This window comes from Bison bison, unplaced genomic scaffold, assembly GCF_000754665.1.
Source record: "Bison bison bison isolate TAMUID 2011002044 unplaced genomic scaffold, Bison_UMD1.0 scf7180017863888, whole genome shotgun sequence".
In the NCBI taxonomy this organism is placed as follows: Eukaryota; Metazoa; Chordata; class Mammalia; order Artiodactyla; family Bovidae; genus Bison; species Bison bison.
In genome coordinates, this window is record NW_011494460.1 from 910,008 (window position 1) to 928,821 (window position 18,814).

The 18,814-nt window shown below is 44.7% G+C and overlaps 1 protein-coding gene across 6 annotated transcripts in view; it reads left to right on the forward strand.

The window, feature by feature from the left end:
* The window catches only part of AFF1 (AF4/FMR2 family, member 1), a 197,602-nt gene extending 178,993 nt beyond the window's left edge, over nt 1-18,609 (forward strand). For all 6 annotated transcript variants that reach the window (XM_010833775.1, XM_010833777.1, XM_010833776.1 and 3 more), the window contains 9 exons: nt 561-664; nt 1,301-1,538; nt 3,478-3,569; nt 3,733-3,793; nt 6,715-6,851; nt 7,440-7,511; nt 8,238-8,378; nt 10,799-11,022; nt 13,209-18,609. In XM_010833775.1, coding sequence (XP_010832077.1) covers nt 561-664; nt 1,301-1,538; nt 3,478-3,569; nt 3,733-3,793; nt 6,715-6,851; nt 7,440-7,511; nt 8,238-8,378; nt 10,799-11,022; nt 13,209-13,330 — 1,191 coding nt within the window. In that variant the 3' untranslated portion in view covers nt 13,331-18,609. The remainder of the gene's footprint in view (nt 1-560; nt 665-1,300; nt 1,539-3,477; nt 3,570-3,732; nt 3,794-6,714; nt 6,852-7,439; nt 7,512-8,237; nt 8,379-10,798; nt 11,023-13,208) is intronic.
* Nucleotides 18,610-18,814: the final 205 nt, after the last annotated feature.

An 18,814-nucleotide genomic window follows, 5' to 3' on the forward strand; every position in this document is an offset into this window, starting at 1 on the left:
CCAGTTAAGACTCTAAGAGAGGATTTCGGTTTTTTAGGGATTGGCCTAGATTGGCTGATGGTGTCCCAGATTTCTTTCCTGGTGAGCTGTCGGAGGAGTTTAGATCTGATGCACCTGAGCTGATTGAAGGACCCCCCCACTGATCACTTGGTTGTCCTTGTTAGAAGCTAGTGACTCCTCTCCACAGGCCATCACGTGAGCTTAGGCCTGTGGGAAGGACCCTCTGTAAACTGGATGTACATGTTGTCATGGAATAACACAACTGTTGTGCTTCCTGGGAAGAGGAAAACCTGGTTCTTTCCTTTCTGGGTATCCTCCTTTTCCTGGGTGTGAGGAATAGTCCTTCCTGAAGCACAGGTCTGTCTCAGTGTAAATCACATCACACCTGTACGGCCTGCCGCCTCCCTCGCCCAGAACACAGTGTAGGTGCTTAAAGGTGGCCACGCGCGTTTAGATGTTCCCACAAGTCTCGTTGTTCTCCTTGCCTTTGCTGTATATTTTTTTCCTCTATTTTGTCTGTACAGTCGTGTTCGTAACAGTTTAATCTTATACAATAACAGGGTGAAGCAGAGAAAGACCACGATAGCAAGAAAGTCAGGCTGGAGAAGGAAGTCAAGTCACAGCCGTCGTCTTCGTCTTCCCACAAGGAATCTTCCAAATCAAAGTGAGTATGGAGGCTAGGAACAGTCTGCAAAGGCGATCAAAGCTTCCTGGATCACGTGCCCTGGCAGACGTTTTCCTTCTGCAATAGAATAAGAGTCAGCTCTTTGGGGTTCCTTTTGACGATACGCTAAATTTGTTTTGTTTTCCTCCGTGAGGACCTTAGAGGAGTGAACAGTTGGTTTGGCAGCAAACTTAGATTTATCAAAAGCACAAAAAGCCTTGGCAAAAGTGAGCGAGTCGTGTCACCATGTAAACCAACAGAGATTTGAGAGAGAAAGGGGAGGGGGTCCAATGTGAAGGGGGCAGAGAGGAGGTAAAGGTTGTGCGGCAGCTGCTGCAGACAGAGCTGTTTGGGTAAAAGGTTAAGACCACTGGCAGACTCTGCAAGCTTCGTGACAAGTTACACAACCACATTTATCAACCTCATTTACTACTCATAGGTAGGACTCGATTTTTCAAAGGTTTAAAAAAAAAAAAAAAAGGCTCTGAAATTTGGCCTTTCCACAAAAATGGATTTCATGCTCTGTGATATCTTAATCTTTTGTGTCAACAGCTACTTTGTCCTTTTAAGCCAAACAACGAAGCTGTGTGGTTCATGTTCTGCCTTAACTTAGTTTTGCCTCGTGTTTCGTTCCAGGATGTCCAGGCCCTCCTCTGAGCCCTCAAAGAAGGAAATGCTTCCTCCTTCGCTCGTGTCATCCTCATCCTCCCAGAAGCCAGCCAAGCCTGCACAGAAGAGGCCACGGCAGGAAGACCCCGGCTGCCAGGACCCCCCAAAAAGTGCCGGTAGTGCCAAGGGCAGCCACAGAGACCCTTCTGCCTCCAAACACAGAAAAGCAGAGGGGAAGGTCTCTGGAAGCTCCACAGAGCACAAAGTAAGGAGGGACACGGTCATGTCGAAAAGGGGATACGTCGGTGTATCTTTAAATGCTCAAATAAGTCCTGACTGATGGTAGTTCAGAGCTATTTCATCACTTGTAAAAGCCAGAATGAATAATTTGTGCTTAAATCTCCACTTTCCAGAGGGAGAGTAAGAAACAGTTCCTGTTACATGAACATTGAGTTGGAAGTTTATTCTTAAGATGGTTCAGATGTGCAAATACAGAATACATGCTTGGGTTAATTTTCTATCCAGAGTTTTGCAGTAAAACATAACTCTGGTTAGTTCTTGGCTTGGATGTTTGATCTCAAATACTTCCATTATTAGTGATAATGGGAAAAATTTCCTTTTTCAAATACAAATTCCTTTCTTCCTGTTAATCTGGAATGGGTAATAGAGTGTGTGTGTGTGTGTGTTGCCTAAGAGTAAGTGTTAAATTTGGTTTGTTGATAATCTCTTCTCTTGAACATGCTTGTCTTATGGCTTTTCTGTGTCCCCGATACAATCAAAATCTACAGTTTCAGTTGAATCTAGCTGAGAAAATGCTTGACTAAGCCAAAGTGTGCAGTGTTTGAGTTCTCTTTTGAGCTCCTTTTGGGCTAATTTAGAGAAATAGTATTAGGTTGGTGCAAAAGTAATTGTGGTTTTGCATTGTTGAAATTTGCCGTTTGGTATTGAAATATATTCTTAAATGTGATTCTGTTATACATTATTTTAATGCATATTTCTCACTTTGTCTTTTTTGCTAATGGCTTATTACTTGCTGTTTATATTTGTTTTAGACTATGGAAATGATGTTAGACAAAAAGCAAATTTGAGCGATTTTCTTATTTGAGTTCAAAATGAGTGGTAAAGTAGTGGAGACAACTTGCAACATCAACAACTCATTTGACCCAGGAACTGCTAATGAAGGTACAGTGCAGTGGTGGTTCCAGAAGTTTTGCAGAGGAGATAAGAACCTTGAAGATAAGGAACATGATGGCCGGCCATCGAAGTTGACAACAACCGATTGAGAGCTGTCACGGAAGCTGGTCTGCTTACAACTACTCGAGAAGTTGCTGAAGAACTCAGCGTCGACTATTCTACAGTTGTTTGGCATTTGAAGCAAACTGGAAAGGTGGAAAAGCTTGGTAAGTGGGTGCCGCATGAGTTGATCGGAAATCAAAAAAATCATTGTTTTGAAGTGTCATCTTCTGTAAAACAAAAGTGAACCGTTTCTTGATAAGATTGTGGCGTTTGACAAAAAGTGGCTTGTACGTGACAACTGGCGGTGTCAGTGGTTGGACCAAGAAGAAGCTCTAATGCGCTTCCCAAAGCCAAACTTGCACCAGGAAAAAGTCACAGTCACTTTGGTGGTCTCCTGCCCGTCTGGTCCACTGCAGCTTTCTGAATCCCAGTGAAACCGTTACATCTGAGAAGTATGCTCAGCGAATCGATGAGATGCACCAAAAACTTCAGTGCCTGCAGCCGGCATTGGTCAACAGAAAGGGCCCAGTTCTCCGCAGCAACACCCAACCGTACGTCGCACAACCAACACTTCGAAAGTTGAATGAATTGAGCTACAAAGTTTTGCCTCATCTGCCATATTCACCTGACCTTTTTGCCAGTTGACTACCATTTCTTTAAGCATGTCAACAACTTTTTGCAGGGAAAATGCTTCCACACCAGCAGGAGCCAGAAAATGCTTTCCAAGAGTCCATCGAATCCCACAGCACGGATTTTTACAGTATGGGAATAAATACACTTATCTCTCATGGGCAAAAATGTGTTGATTGTAGTAGTTCCTGTTTTGATTAATAAAGATGTGTCCGAGCCTAGTTATAATGATTTAAAATTCACAGTTCGAAGCCGCAATTACGTTTGCACCAACCGAATAGGTTTGCGTCAGTGATCTTAAATGTGAGAGGGTGATTGATGTGATGATTTTTTTCAAGGGATCTTCTGGAGATACTGCAAACCGTTTTCCAGTGCCTTCTTTGCCAAATGGTAACTCCAAACCAGGGAAGCCTCACGTGAAGTTTGACAAGTAAGACCTTGGGTGCAGCTCCCTTCGTCTCGGCCCCTCCTCCCCTTCCTGCCTCCCCTCACACCGCCCGACCCCCTGTCCTTTCCCGCCTCTAGTCGTTTCCCTCCAGTCCAGTACCTGTAGCTTCCTGTGACCCACTCCTGGTCTTTTTCTTCTCTTTCAGACAACAAGCCGATTTTCACCTGAAGGAAGCCAAAAGGTTGAAGGACAAAGCAGAATTAGTGGTCCGTCTTGGCTCTTTCTCCCTTGGGTGGAATGTTTTCTGATAAAATCCTTGCCGTCTCATTCTGCCGTATTCCACACCGCTAACCGTGGAGGGGGCTGGTGGGGGAAGGCAGGGCAGCGCGGGGCATAAGAGCATCAGCAGATTCAGGGTCAGAATCAGGGAGGGGTGAGGGGAACTCGAGGAGTAACACCATTGTGGCTTCATGGGTTCCGTTTGATCGTGGGCAGATAGTACCAGCGCGCGTTTCGTGTCTACATGAGTGAAAGTTGATCTGCCTGACAGTGTTTTATGTAATACACACAAGTGCTTCCTTGTCCCACTGAATCCGTTCTTTGGATGTGAAACACAACTCTTGCTTTTTGCAAGCTGGTCAGTTTGTGTTCACCCCAAAACATTTCAAAAAGTAAGGTAGCCTGTTTGCATTCCAAAATTATTTTAAAGCCCCAGAGAGACTAACAGTGAACAGTGGACCAACGCCATCAGAGGAAATTTGACGGTGAGGCTGCTGATGGCTCTCTTGGTAAACAAGCAGGGAACTCTCTTTCCCTGGTGGCTGTTGGACCTTCTGGAAGGGGGCAGTTTTTGTTAGTTGCATACATAATTAAATATGCTTTTAGTTCTCCGCTGCAGTATAGTCAGATAAGGCTTGCCCTTTGTCATAGTTAAACATCTAAGACTCTGAGGTTTTATTTACTTGGTGTATTCCCCACACCCAAACCCCTACGGAGACCATATGTTGAACTTTGTACCACAACAGCGTCCTTTGCTTTGATTCTGCCACATGCAGACATAGCCACGAACTCCGGCAGTCCACGGGGATTGAATGGGATCCATCCGTGGTGGCCTCAGAATCCACACCCAGCCCGCTCAGTGTTCTGCACCCCCCGTCTGTGGACTGGCATCTGTTCTCAGGCTTGGGAGGGCTGGGCCAAGTCCCTTTTATCAGGTCCCTGTTCATCAGGGTACAGTCCTTCCCACGCCGGCTGCTGTAAGAGGGTTGCAGGCAAAGTTAGGCACTATCTGCACAGTGACTGTACCGGGATGACCTTAGTCAGATTGAGATGCCTCAAGCGGCACCAGACAACAGCGTGTCCCAGCCTCTTCCTTTTCCTTCTCCGAGGCTGTTGTGAGAACTGTATGAGTCTTTGGATTTTTGAAATAGAGTAAATATTAGGGAGTCTGTCTGCCACTCATCAACAGCTTATCTTGACATTGGGCACTTTCAGCACTAGAGTCCCTCATTATTCAAACAAGATTACTACTCCAGTGAACTTTTTTGTGTGTCGTATTTCATCTGTACATATGCACATCTTCTTTCTCCCTTTCTATGGCTATTGCATCCGTTTTAATAAACAATATTAACTCATTCTACCCTCAACATATGCTGGTTTGGATGGAAACCTGAATGACCAGCCTCTCTGTTATGTTTTCCTTTAATCACACAATGTCTTAAACATGTCCATCATTCACACCAAATAGTTAAGTGCATAACTGAGTAGAGAGGAGTGTATTTCATCTCTCTTCTTCTTTTACTTATTGTTGGGTAAGGAAATTAGAACTCTGCAGCCCACTCCAGTATTCTTGCCTGGAAAATCCCGGGGATGGAAGAGCCTGGCGGGCTACAGTCCGTGGGGTTGTAAAGAGTCTGACACGACTGAGCATGTGAGCACAGCACGTATCACCTTTAACACTGTCCCAGGAGCCCCATAGAGTTATCACAGGAATATTACCATTAGGAACCTCACAGAACTCTCAAAGAAGTGGGAATGGGCAAGTTGCCTTAGTATAGTTATTTTTGTTTCTACCCTGAGGCCAATATAAATTTTGAAAATTCCATGAAAGAGGTGATATTGGATAAGTAAATTGGAAGAGTTAAATTCCCACCAGTGAAGCAAACCAGTAAGGCCCTTTATGATTGATTATTTGGGGCATGCTGATTGGATTTTTATTCTTTCTGTCACTGATTTTCTGAACCTGGGTTCTCTAGAAGAAATGTCTTAAAATCAAGTTATTTTTTAAAATGAAAGGTAGCAGCCATCTTTCTTTGCCAGACCATGTTTCTTTGCTGATTCGTCACCATCTCCTTACACTCCACTTGCGTCTTTATGGTTTTCAGTCTTTTGAACATACCAAATTAGAGGCGTTAGGAGAAATGCCTTGTACATGTCATGTTGATCAGTTGCTCTTACGTCGTGTGCTGCATACGCACATGGAGAGGAAAGTGGAGGCTCTCGCCCGTCTCTTGAGCTGGCTGAACTCCACCAAGTGAGAAGAGTGTTAAGTGACAAAATGTGTATTCAGGCTTAAGTGACCGCCAGTATCTGGTTGCTTTCATACGTCTGCATTCCCGTTGAGGGACTCTGAAACGTTATCCCTGTTGACCCAGAGGACTGCCTTGAGCCCTTAACCCAGGCTTCCAAAGAGAGGATCTGTTGGGCTGTAAAATACATCAAAAGATTATTATTCGACATGATACCTGAGATGCTTGTAAACCATAACATTTTTTTTACTTGTTAAGAGAGAAAGTTCAGCACATACAAAGAAACTGTGAATGCATTATTCTAGATGTATAGTGTAACCCATTTTTCAGGAAAATCATATAGTGGGCAGCTGCACACGAGTAACGAGGGGACCGTGTACTTGGTGCCTTAGCTTGAGTATGTACTTCAGTACGTTTTGAGAAGTGAATCTTATTACAAGATTGTCTTCTCTTTCCTACTGAAATTTTTCTGGAAGAAAGTTCTCAGTAGGTCAGAGCGGATGGGCTTTGGATATCATGGTTGAGTTGGTCTGTCCCCGACTTCTCTCCAGCCGTAGTTCAGCTCAGACGGTGGGGGTCGGTTTCTGTAGAGAATATGTGTGAGAAGCTGAGTAAAAGTCCATGTTAGGCTTGACAAGGGCTGTGCTCTTCGCCCACAGACGGACAAGGTAGGGAAGGCCTTTAAATACCTGGAGGCTGCCTTGTCCTTCATTGAGTGCGGCGTCGCCCTGGAGTCGGAGAGCCCCGCGTCCAAGTCGGCGTACTCCATCTACTCGGAGACCGTAGACCTCATTAAGTGAGTGCCCGCCCGTGTCTTCCTCTTAGCACTTCCTGTCGTCACCTTTATGGCTTGAATCCATGTGAACTTCGGTGTGAGGACAGCTTAACAAGGGGGAGTCTTTCAGAAGTCGCTGATGCAGGAAGTTGGTTGGTTTTTGTTTCTGGTCGTGAACTGAAATTGTGTTCCAGATCAAGTGCTAGACCAGAATAACTCGGTCCGGCCAAGTGAACGGTGAAATGCCAGTCCCTTTAGGGAGGGGGTCGGGTTTTTCCAGCTTGACTTTCTTAGGTGCCCTCTCGTTTCCGCTGCAGCTCTCTCTCCTTTATCCCCTGCGTTTCAGCAGGGGACTCGGTAAGAGCACAGGTCTGCTTGGTTTCAAGCAGGTGGGCAGGTGAGAGGGCAGGCATGTCCTCGCCTCGTCTTCAGAATGGCGTGACTTGTCGCGCTGAAGCCTCGTTTGTCTTCTGGGCTGCTGTCTCGTGGCCACATCTTTAGGAAAAATCAATATGAAACTAAGACAGACATCATAAGGTGTCTTTGTGCCTGGAGTTTTCTGACTGCCTGTTTGACTTGATGGACATGTCTGTTTCTGTTTTCCTATAGGTTCATACTGTCATTAAAATCCTTCTCAGATGCCACAACGCCAACACAGGAGAAGATATTTGCTGTTCTATGGTGTGTATTTTTCCCTTTGTCTAAAGAGTATTACATTTGCTTTTGCATCTCTTGATGTTACTAAGAGAGTTTGATAGCTTGTTTTCTTAAAATGAAAATACTAATGAAAGGGGAATCAGTACCAGAAAGTGGGAGGATGTGTGTCAAGGGGTTAATCTCACTGGTGATTGATTATTATGAGATGTCATCTACTGCCATTTTACTGACAACTCAGATTCTTTGGTCTTGTGACTTAAATTATATCCTTGTGTATCTGTGTTTGACCATTAGAATGCAGGCAGATTCTTTACCATCTGAGCCCCAAAGGAAGCCCATTCATTGGAAAAGAACCAATTCATTGGAAAAGCCTGATGCTGGGAAAGATTGAGGGCAGGAGGAGAAGGGGGCAACAGAGGAGGATGTGGTTGGATGGCATCACCAACTCAATGGGCATGAGTTTGAGCAAACTCTGGGAGATAGTGAAGGATAGGGAAGCCTGGCATGCTGCAGTTCATGGGGTCGCAAAGAGATGGACATACACAGCTTAGTGATTGAACAACAACAAACATCAGTGCTGTTTCACCTGTGTTTACTTCTGATGCTAGTACAGGGAGGTTCTTGATGTTCTTCCTGTTGTTAATTGAGGAAAACCCAGTGGTGGAAAAGGTTTGGTGGCTCGCTCTCTGTAGTGGCGATAGGCATGTCTCCAAGGCAGTGCTTCATTTCCACTTATGTTTATGTTCACAGCATGCGTTGCCAGTCCATTTTGAACATGGCAATGTTTCGTTGTAAAAAAGATATGGCGATAAAGTATTCCCGCACACTTAACGAACACTTCTTCAAGACTTCTTCCAAGGTTGCCCAGGCACCTTCTCCATGCATCGCAAGGTAATGGCCAGCCTGACTGAAATAACTCCCAGTGTTAAATGCCCTCTTTATGTGACTCTTGTGTGCCTTCAGCATGTCAAAAATTATATACTCCATGTGCGGTCTTGCTCCTTCAACTGAAATCACCAGCACATCTCTACCTTTTTGAGGAGTCATTAGAAATCACGATATTTGCTGGTTGGGCAACATAAAGAGATAATTGTAAAAGAATACAAGGTCCATATTTCAGACCTCTGAGGATGTTTAGATATGCCCAGTGATGCAACAGGCAAAGCCAGCGGAACCAGAGACAAAGTCCTTTATTCTTCTAGACCTGACCTTCAGGGGTCCCTGACCTTCAGGATCTAACGCCTGATGATCTGAGGTGGAGCTGATGTAATAGTAATAGAAATAAAATGCACAATAAACAATGTGCTTGAATCATCCTGAAACCATCCCGCCCGCACGCACTCCCCCGCGAAGTCCGTGGAAAAATCGTCTTCCTCAAAACTGGTCCCTGGTGCCGAAAAGGCTGGGGACCGCTGTTCTGTACAGCATGCCGTCTGGGCATTTCACTAAACGAGAAGTGTGCAGAACCAGTTGCCTGCCACCTTTTCAGGATCTGCAACAGATACAAAGAAAGAAAACAATTCAGGCTAAATTCCTTCCCCCACTTTGCGAACTGCTCGTCTATCCCGTGAACTGTCGAAAAGCAGAGTCCTTGTGCAGGTGTTTCTGAGATGAAGATATAGAATTTCCTGCCCTTTAGTTTCTTGTCTAGTATTTTTTTTTTTTTTTTTTAATTTGGTCATCCTCCTTGAAAAGCTCCCAGTTCTGATGGGTTTTGCTATTTTAAGAGCATCACCTAGAAGCCTGCCCCATTTCCAGCAGGTTGAAAAGAGGAGATTCCCACGTGGCTTCTCTTAAAAAAAGACAGTCCTGATTGAGAACGAATTTCTTTACCTCTGAAAATGGCTCCCACCTCTGAGGTATTCTTCTCAAATAATAGGTTGTCAGTCACTTTGTTTTTTGAAGTTTTTATTTTCTATTGGAGTGCAGCCGATTAACAGTGTTGTGGTAGTTTCGGGTGGACAGCAAAGGGATTCAGCCATACATACACACGTGTCCATTCTCCCCCAGACCCCCTCGCATCCAGGCTGCCACACAGCATTGGGCGGAGCTCCCTGTGCCACTCAGCAGGCCCTTGGTCATCCGTTTCCAGTAGAGCAGAGTGTACATCCATCCCGAGCTCCCTAACTCTCCCTTCCCGCCCTCCGTCCCCCAGCCGCCGTGTGTTTGTTCTCTGAGTCTGAGTCTCTGTTTTGTCCCTAGGTTTATTTGTATCGTTTCTTTTTAGACTCCACACATAAGGGATATCCTATGCTGTTTCTTGCTCTGTATCAGTCACGTGATTTAGATCACTCCTTCCCCAGGCATCTGTGAGCCCCTTCCTTGTACCAGACCTTGTTGTAGGTGCAGGAAAGCCTCAGTAAACAAAGCAGACAGGAATTGCTGCCCTGGGGGGGCTCCTACTCTAGTCCTTCAAAGCATGCATTCTGCCCGGGACACTTAGGACCCCCGAGGACCCACAGAGCCCGAGGGCGGCTGTTGCCACGCCGCCAGGGCACAGCCGCTGGCCCGTCTTTCCGTTCCTGTGCCTCAGTCCTCAGGCCTGAGTGACTGCACTTGCTCTCCCGTTTGATCCATGTCAGTGTGCACTTGCGGGTGTGGTGGACGGTCCCGAGGAAAGCAGAGGGCGTGCTGCGAGTCCCTCCTCGGGGACTGTCCCCTGTTCAGCCAGTCACACGTTCCGCAGCTCTTTACCCAGAGCACCCGCTGTGCTAAGTGCTGGACATGCAGAGACGAGTCAGACACGGTCCCTGTCTTCACAGTGCTCGTGAGGCAGGAGAAGGAATAGAAGAGTAAGAGGAGACGTGACAAATGCAAGGAGACAAGGCCAGGCGACAGGAAGGAAGCTGCGACGTGTCCCCAGGGTCTGGGAGAGCGCCAGGTGCAGAGTCGGAGCTCAGGGATGTTTCTTGAGTGGACGAAAGAAGGAATATATCAGAGATGAGGCCCATCTTCTCAGGGGAAGTGTGGTCTTCCCAGGAGAAGCTGCAGTAGAGGGTGGGGAGAGAAGAGATTCCAGGCCATGGGCGTAGCAGATGCAGAGGGCCCAGGAATACCCGGAATACGGATCCGCCCACCCAGTTCTGTGTCCAGGGAAGGCCACCTTCCCCAGTTCCTTCTTCCGTTTGGAGGGTCCTATGCCACTGTGTTTTAGGAAATACATTTCCAGCACCCCGAAGGGGAAGGGCACCTCTGACCTCATAGAAGTGACTGGCATCTTGGCAGGTACACAGAGACCGGGTGACTGGGATTGCGGTTCCAGAAGCAGGAGTTCAGGTGATTAACCAGTCCTCTTTCCTCCCGCTTCCCAGAAGCACAGGCACACCGTCCCCCCTCTCTCCGATCCCTTCTCCGGCCAGCTCCATAGGGTCCCAGTCAAGCGCTGGCAGCGTGGGGAGTGGGGCACTGCCCGCCACCATCAGCACCCCGGTCACCATCCAGAACATGACATCCTCCTACGTCAGCATCACTTCCCACGTCCTTACCGCCTTTGACCTGTGGGAACAGGCTGAGGTCCTTACCAGGAAGAACAAAGGTAAGTGGTTCTGTGGTGGTGGTTACCGGGCCATGGGGATTGGGCGGGGGATAACGTTGCGTGTTCCCTTCGGTGTTTTGGCCTTTTTGTTGTTGTTTTAAATTATAGGTGATTTACAATGTTGTATTAATTTCTACTGTAGAGCAAAGTGATCCAGTTACCCATATATATATTCTTTTATTCTTTCCCATTATGGCTTATCGCAGCTTGCTGAACATAGTTCCCTATGCTCTAGAGTAGGACCTGGTTGTGTATCCATTCTGTGCGATACGTAATGGTTTGTGTCTGCTGCTGCTGCTAAGTCACTTCAGTCGTGTCCGACTCTGTGCGACCCCATAGACGGCAGCCCACCCGGCTCCTCTGTCCCTGGGATTCTCCAGCAAGAGCACTGGAGCGGGCTGCCGTTTCCGTCTCCGTGCACGCGTGCATGGTTTGCGTCTGCTGACTCCAAACCCCGACTCCACCCTCCCTCCCCTCCCCTCCCCCTTGGCGACCGTAAGCCTGCTCTCTGTGCCTGTGAGTCTGGTTCTGTCTCATAGGTGAGTTCATCTGGCATATTTTAGATTCCACGTCAAGTGATGGCATGTGGTGTTTGTCTTTCTCTGGCTGACTTACTCACTCAGTGTGATAATCTCTAGGTGCACCCATGTTGCTGGATGGCATTATTTCATTCTTTTTTATGGCTGCATAGTGGTCCATTGTAAATATATACCACATCTTTATCCACTCATCTGTGGGGGGACATTTAGTTTCTTTCCATATTTTGGCTCTTGTGAATGTCTAGGTGCATATAACTTTTTTTTTTTTAAAGAAAAATATTTATTTTTAACTGATTGATGATTGCTTTACAGTATTGGTTTGATTTCTGTCGTGCATCATCATGAACTGACCATCTGGGTGCATATATCTTTTTGAGTTAGAGTTTTGTCCAGATACATGCTCAAGGGTGTGGAGTTGCTAGATCATATGGAAATTCTGTTTTTAGCTTTTTGAGGAACCTCCATACCGTTTGCCACAGTGACTGCCCCAACACAGTCCCACCATCTGTTCAGTGTTTTGAAGAAGAGGAAGTTGTAGCTATTTACTCTTCTCATATTTTCTCCATTCTGTCACAGTTCTTCCTTGAGATGGATTTCTGTGACTTGATCTTGGCAAAATTAAATTAGAAGTGGCTTCTGCACCATGCCCCTTTGGAAGTTTTGGTATCACTGGTGGTGGTTTAGTTGCTAAATCATGTCCGACCCTTGCAACCCCATGGACTAGGGTCTCTGCCTGGCTGTTCTGTCCATGGGATTTTTCCAGGCAAGAATACTAGAATGGGTTGCCCTTTCCTTCTCCAGGGGATCTTCCTGACTTGGGAATTGAACCCAGGGGCTCCTGTACTGCAGGCAGATTCTTTACCAGCTGAGCTACGAGGGAACATTTGGTGTCATTATTTCCCCCTGACCTGAAGTGCTAGCAAAAGGGCAAAGCGAGTGCAGAAGGAAAGGCATCAGCTCTCGGCAGGAACAGCGCGTTTGACGTGGGAAGTGGCGTCACCTGCAATACTGAGTTTATTGTTTGTTTCCAGTGTATGTTAGGAAAGATGGTTAGCAACGATATAGGAAACTACAGCTTAGTGAACAGTCTTGAGTCTTGTTTAAGAAGAAGGCCCTTGGAGAAATCCAAGGTTTAGGAGATGATCGATCATCCTATCAGAGGAACTGTTTGGTGGCTGTGACCATTAAGTAAAAGCATATCTGTAAATGCCAGATGAAAGCCTGGACTTACTCTTGCCTGGCTGTAGAGAAGCAGTCAGCCAGCTGGCTGTGGCCATTGAATTTCCTCACAGCCTCTTGAAACTTCATTTTCTTTCTTAGCAAACTAATGAGGCTTTTTTTTTTTTTTTTTAAACATGTTGGATATTTTCGTTTGTTTTCATTCATGCATCCACTGATCCCAAAAGTATGGTGTGCCAGGCATTATAGAGTCAGTGCTGCAACAAACGTAGTTCCTACTGCAGAGATGTGGAGAATTAGCAAACCATTCCAGTAGATTGTGATTTTAAAATTGTTTTGCTGTGCTAGAGGAAGTACAGAGTACTGTGGGGATCACGTTTCTGGAACCCTGACTTCTTTGACTTTGTATGTTTTTATTTTTGCCTGTGCGAGTGTGTTTACGTGGTTTTGGGTTTGCTTTGTTCGCAGAATTCTTTGCTCAGCTCAGCACAAGTGTGTGCGCGCTGGCCCTCAACAGCAGTTTGATGGATCTGGTGCATTATACAAGACAGGGTTTCCAGCGGCTAAAGCAAGTAACCAAGACACCTTAACGGAGGCCCAGGTGGATTCGATGCCTTGGGCACTATTTTGCACATTGGAAGCCTCAAAACAGTCCAGACATTTGTCTCCTTAGAACACCAAGCTCAAGAGAAGCACCACGAGACGGCCAGGACGTTTGCTCACTGAAACTCGAGGACTATGGAATCGTTGGTTGGACAGGATGGTTTTGCAGAAGCAGAGAGGAAGGAGGCTGGCCTGAGAGATGCTCTTGCCTTTCCTAACTAAAGGATGGAAGTGCAGTGTAGCCTGAGTGGGCGTATTCTTGGTCTAGAAACATTTCCATATTTTTTTTAACCAGCAGGATGCGAATGAAATGAGGAGAAGCAGTTTCAACTCTGAAATCAAATTCACATCATCTCAGTAGCCACATTAGTTCATTCCCAGAAGGAAATTTTTTTTTTTTAAACGAGTGAGTTGTGGTATAGGGTTTTGTGGGTAATTTGTTTTTTTAAGTTGTGGGGGGAGTATTTGTTTAATAAATTCTAATGGTCATCTATAAAACATGAGTTGTGGAGGACTCTGCTATACCTCCTTTCTGCCAGTGAACAGTGGCTCTGATGATACCAGGTATTGTCCTAATATACAAAGTCGGAAGCACCCCCCGTTGCCTGGACACTGCGGGTGCAGCCCGGCTCCGAGTTGTCCGCTCCTGTGCTGGAAGGCGGCCCTGAGGGAGCTACAGCATCTGCATCTCGGCCCGCATCTCCGCCTCCATCGCCCCCGCATCTCCACGTGCCTCGTGCTGCGGAGGGCCTGGTGCCGCCGTTCCCACCCCCTGCTCCAGCGAAAGGCAGTCACATTGACTGTATTCTGCATTTTCTCCTTTGGGGAAGAAGGGAACCAGCACTTACCCGTGACCAGAGGGTTGAAATGCTTCTTAATTTTTGTGAAGTAGAGCTGGACTTTGAGGTGCTGCTCTGTGGCCTAGTTATGTGGACACTTACGTTGTCTAACCGACTCAGAGTTTTGTCAGCGAACAAAGAAAAAGGAAATCTACTTCTTAGAAAGGCTATATTTTTCTGCTACGAATTACTTTATATTTATAGCAAAACTAGACTTTGAGAGCCCTTGATTGTCTTTGTCTAGGCGAAATTAACTCCCTGAGAGGCTGTGGAGATTTGGGGTAGTTAATTAGACTTTAAAAAAAATAATAATAATAAAGTCACCGCATGCCTTCACTCCAGAGTGCACACTGTCAACTGGATTTGATTAGATTGAAGAGGATCTGTGGCCTTCCTGCAAGTTGTTTTTGTCAGATTCTATACATTAAGCCACGTTTATTTTGAATGACCTAAAAGTGGGGGAAAAAAAGAACAACAAAAATAAGAAACCCCAGAAATTCCCACATATCCATAAGCACAGATTTTTTTTCATTGAAACTTTGAGGGTTGTTATTGGAAGCATTATTATGAATGTAGTATTTTTAGAAGCTAATTCTTTTTATCCCTTTTAGAAGTAGAATTTGCACATGTATTACAATTGAGGAGTGTTACCGCTACAATTGGTTTTTCTTCCTTCCTTCATCCCATTCCACTCCCCTGCGTGTTGTTTCCTCGCAAGCGTGTTGGACCTTGTCATATTTATTTATTAGTGAAGAAAGGCGTGCCATCTTTATTTATAATGAAGAGGTCTGAAGTCCATACGATGAATGTAAGAACTTTCTTGGTCATTTGATAACTATGTAAAAGGGATGTACAGAGGACGGGAGTGATGCTTATTTTTCGCAATATAAATTGTTTGTGTGAAGCTGTTCCTTCCATGTCGTTTATTATCCAGCCTGTTCTTCGGTTATGGCCAGCTTAGGTTAGAGCGAGAGAATTATAGCAGCAGTAATAACTGATGCATGATCCTGATGGACCCACGTCATCTATTGCTGCTGTAAGGCAGAGCCATTGTCCTTTTTGAACTACTCATTTAAAAAGCAGCCTGTTACATGAACAGTAATTGCCTGGAAGGTCGTGTGCTTGCGTCACTGAGTGTCCATCTCTTCTGTGTAGGAGACGAGACACCAGAATCAGGCTTCTGTGGTTACTAAACACCTTCTTTCCCGTCTTACTCCCTTGGTCATTCCCGGCCCCTTCACCTCATCACTCCCCAGGACAAGCCACCTGTCAGTATAGAAGGGTGTGTTCCTAAAGACAGGCTCTGCTCTATGCAGACCACTCTGAGTGTGTGTCTCATCAGGAGCCGAGTGCCCCTGAACTGAAGACATTTCCAATCAATTTCCCAGCCATTTCTAGAAGAGGCAATTGCTTTTTCAGCAGCCTTATTCTGTGTGTGTCTTTTCCACCCTGACCTTTATATGAAGATTTTATTTGTCCCTTGCAGAGATCAGTTTGTACTATTTTGATCATGGAGTATTTCTGATTCTTAACTGCAACATGCATTGTACCCAGAAGAATTCTTAATGGCAACTTTTAAAATAGAGTATGTAGAAGGGTAATGGCTGATAAATCCTTAATGTTCATAATGTCTTTTTTCACTGTTACAGTTGTATATAGAAACCTAAAGGATTTTTAAGTCATATGCACTTTTTCAATGCATGCTTAATTTCCCAAAGGCAAAATTTGTACTGCAGTAGATAATTGAAGGGACTAGATTATAAAATTAAGCCTTTGAATATGTGAAGTTCTCATAACAACCATAATAGTACACACTTCACAGTGAGGCAAATGCAAAACATCTTGCGTGGAAAATGGAGTGTAAAAATTTTGCCTTTGGCACTACAGTTTCGTGTGTGTATGTGTGTGTGTGTGTGTGTGTGTGGCTGTCAGTCTTTACTAGGAAATGGAAGAACACTGTTTTACTTATAAAACGTTCAATGTTTCTGTCCTTCCTGGAGATAATTAAAATGTGAATCACTGAATTTAAGGTTTTAGCCAGACTGAGGGCCCTGATAAACAATGAAAGACATTTCCCTGAAATTTACCAAATTACACTGGGTTAAGAATGTGAAAACGTTGGCCATGTGCCATCTATGGTAGACGATGGGAGGGTCCACCTGGCATGGTATCAGGCGTAGAGCTACTGCAGGATGACTTATCTGATGCTGCGATTTAACCTCAATACTGAATAGAAAAAGGATCTTTAACAAAAGGACCTTTATTTTACAGTCTGTTTTGACCAAAATGTTTAGCTATTTCCCCAAGACACACTGGACCACATTTATCTTCCTCATTCTGTGTCCTTTAATTCCAAATCTTGGGATGTTTAGAAGCTAAGAAACTACCCTTCTGGCTAAAAACTTGCCTTAATTGGTACCTCAAATATTAATTTCAGTAGGATGAAGACCTTACTATTTTGTGATCCCTGTTCAATAATTTTTAGAAGCAAAAAAAAAAAAACCATTGTGCCCTCCAAAATGAACAGAACTCTTTATCGCTAATATATGAAAGGAAATGTGTGTGTGGACGTGCATACAGAGAGTAAGAGGCTGGCTGAATTGGATATATTTATTGTGCCTTTGTTGACCGAACCGAATTTTGGGAAAATGCTATATTCATCTTGCCATAGCTTTAAGAGACATCAGGTGGCACTTGTACGTTTTTCTCTTCTGTTCTCATAAAGTTGGAGGTGTATTTGTGCATCTTTTATGTAAATGAATCAAATTAGGCTCTGATTCCTTACCTCCCACCAGAGTCTACTTTTTGCTCAAGGATTTATTTTCCCAGACACTACACAAAATCTGTGAAAAACGTTGTCGCTCCATCTATTACACTCTTTACTGCCGATCAGCAGTATTTAAATGTTGCTGGAATATTTGGCTGCCTTTCAGAAACACAAGCATAGATATGTTCATTGTGGTGGGGGCGGGCGTCAGGGCGAGAGCGGTACTTGGTCCCTTTTTCTCTCTCTGGTGAGTTGCCTCTTTTGTTTTTGGTTCTACTTAGAATTTGTGGATTTTCCCCCCTATAGTTTTCTTTGTCATTTTGTTGGTGGGAGGAGGTGGAGTGGCAGAGTGGTATAGGGGATTTTCCAACAAACGGGACAAGCGGTATTTTTACCATATGAACTTCAACTACTCAATCCCCTGTGTCAGTCACCGAAAATCTGGGAATGAATTGTGACCACTGGCCATGTTCATTAGTTCTTATTTATGAGGAGTTGACAAGCACCGTCTACCACGTCTCTTAGGGTGGCTGTAAATTTCCCACTGTCCCAGGGAAAGACATTATATTCTGTTCCGTGGTGTGCTGGATAGCAACAGGTACTGTGATGGGTTGAGAAGTTGCCTGTATTTCTCTGCCCAAGAGGACAGGCAGGAAACGCAGAGCCCCCTGGAGCCAAGATATTATTACTCTGTCGGCCTGAAAGGACAAGGGAGTAAGACCACTGAGGGTGGCCACGCTGTGCTGGTCAGACCAGGCAGTGGCTGACCTAAGCAAGGTAACTTGCTTTGCTCAAAAGTAGATGTTGAAGCGATGCTTAATACAGGCAGTATTACCTTCTGTTAATTAACTTTTGTTTAATGACAGAAGGCAGGATCCGCCTTTTGTTCAGGCCATTGACATGTATTGTTAAGACGGCACACCCCCTCCTCAGATATCAAGTGTACACTGTTCGTGTTGGTGTGTGTGTGTATACACGTGTGTCCCAAATTGTGTGTGTGTGTCTTCTGAATGTGATCATGTTTTGGATGATACCTGAGCAGGGTTGCCTTTTTTTTTTTTAATTTATTACCATTATATATTATATATTTTTTGCTTTCTTGTAACTTTAGAGGAAAGTCAAATCTTGGTATTATTAAAATTGTGTAAAAAAGAATAAATCGTCCAGTCGATCAATGAAGATCGCTGGTCTATCTCTAAAATAATATGAACTTTTCTTTAATTATTGTGTAATAAGGTGCCAGCTATCTAGTCCACACAGTGATTCTGTACGTAGATAGGGAAGCAGTGACATGCCCCGTGGGAAGTTGTGCAACACAGAGAAAAGGAGGACTCTGTGTGTTTTATCTACTTCAGCAATGGAACTGCGACCTGGGGCTTTTGTGAATAAAATTTAGCTGCCTTGTATAGTCCTTTGAAAGAGACATACGTGATCTGTGAGAATTATAGTTGTTTTTTTTTTTTTTAGAAGAAAAATTTGCAAAAGATCTTTCCAAAGATAATGTGCCACAGATCTTTTGTTTGTTGTTCTCTGTAATGAGGATTCATTGCTGTTTTAAAAAACGTGTAATTGACTTGTTCGTCTTCAGATTCTTTACTTTTCATTAGAGGATCGAGCTGTAAAAAAAAAAAAAAAAATTAATAAAAATTTAGAGAAATCATTGGCGTGGAATGCATACTTTCACTTTGCCTGTAATTGTAAAGGAATTCCTAAACTTGCTGTAGGTAGTTGCCACTCACAGCCCAGGAGAGTCTCATGTGGAGTAACTTGCCCATACGCACAGATCTCCTTCACAAACGAGCCTGAGAGCACCGGAGTCAGGTCGCTTATCCTAACATCAGCTGCCAGGTGCAAGTGACCAGATT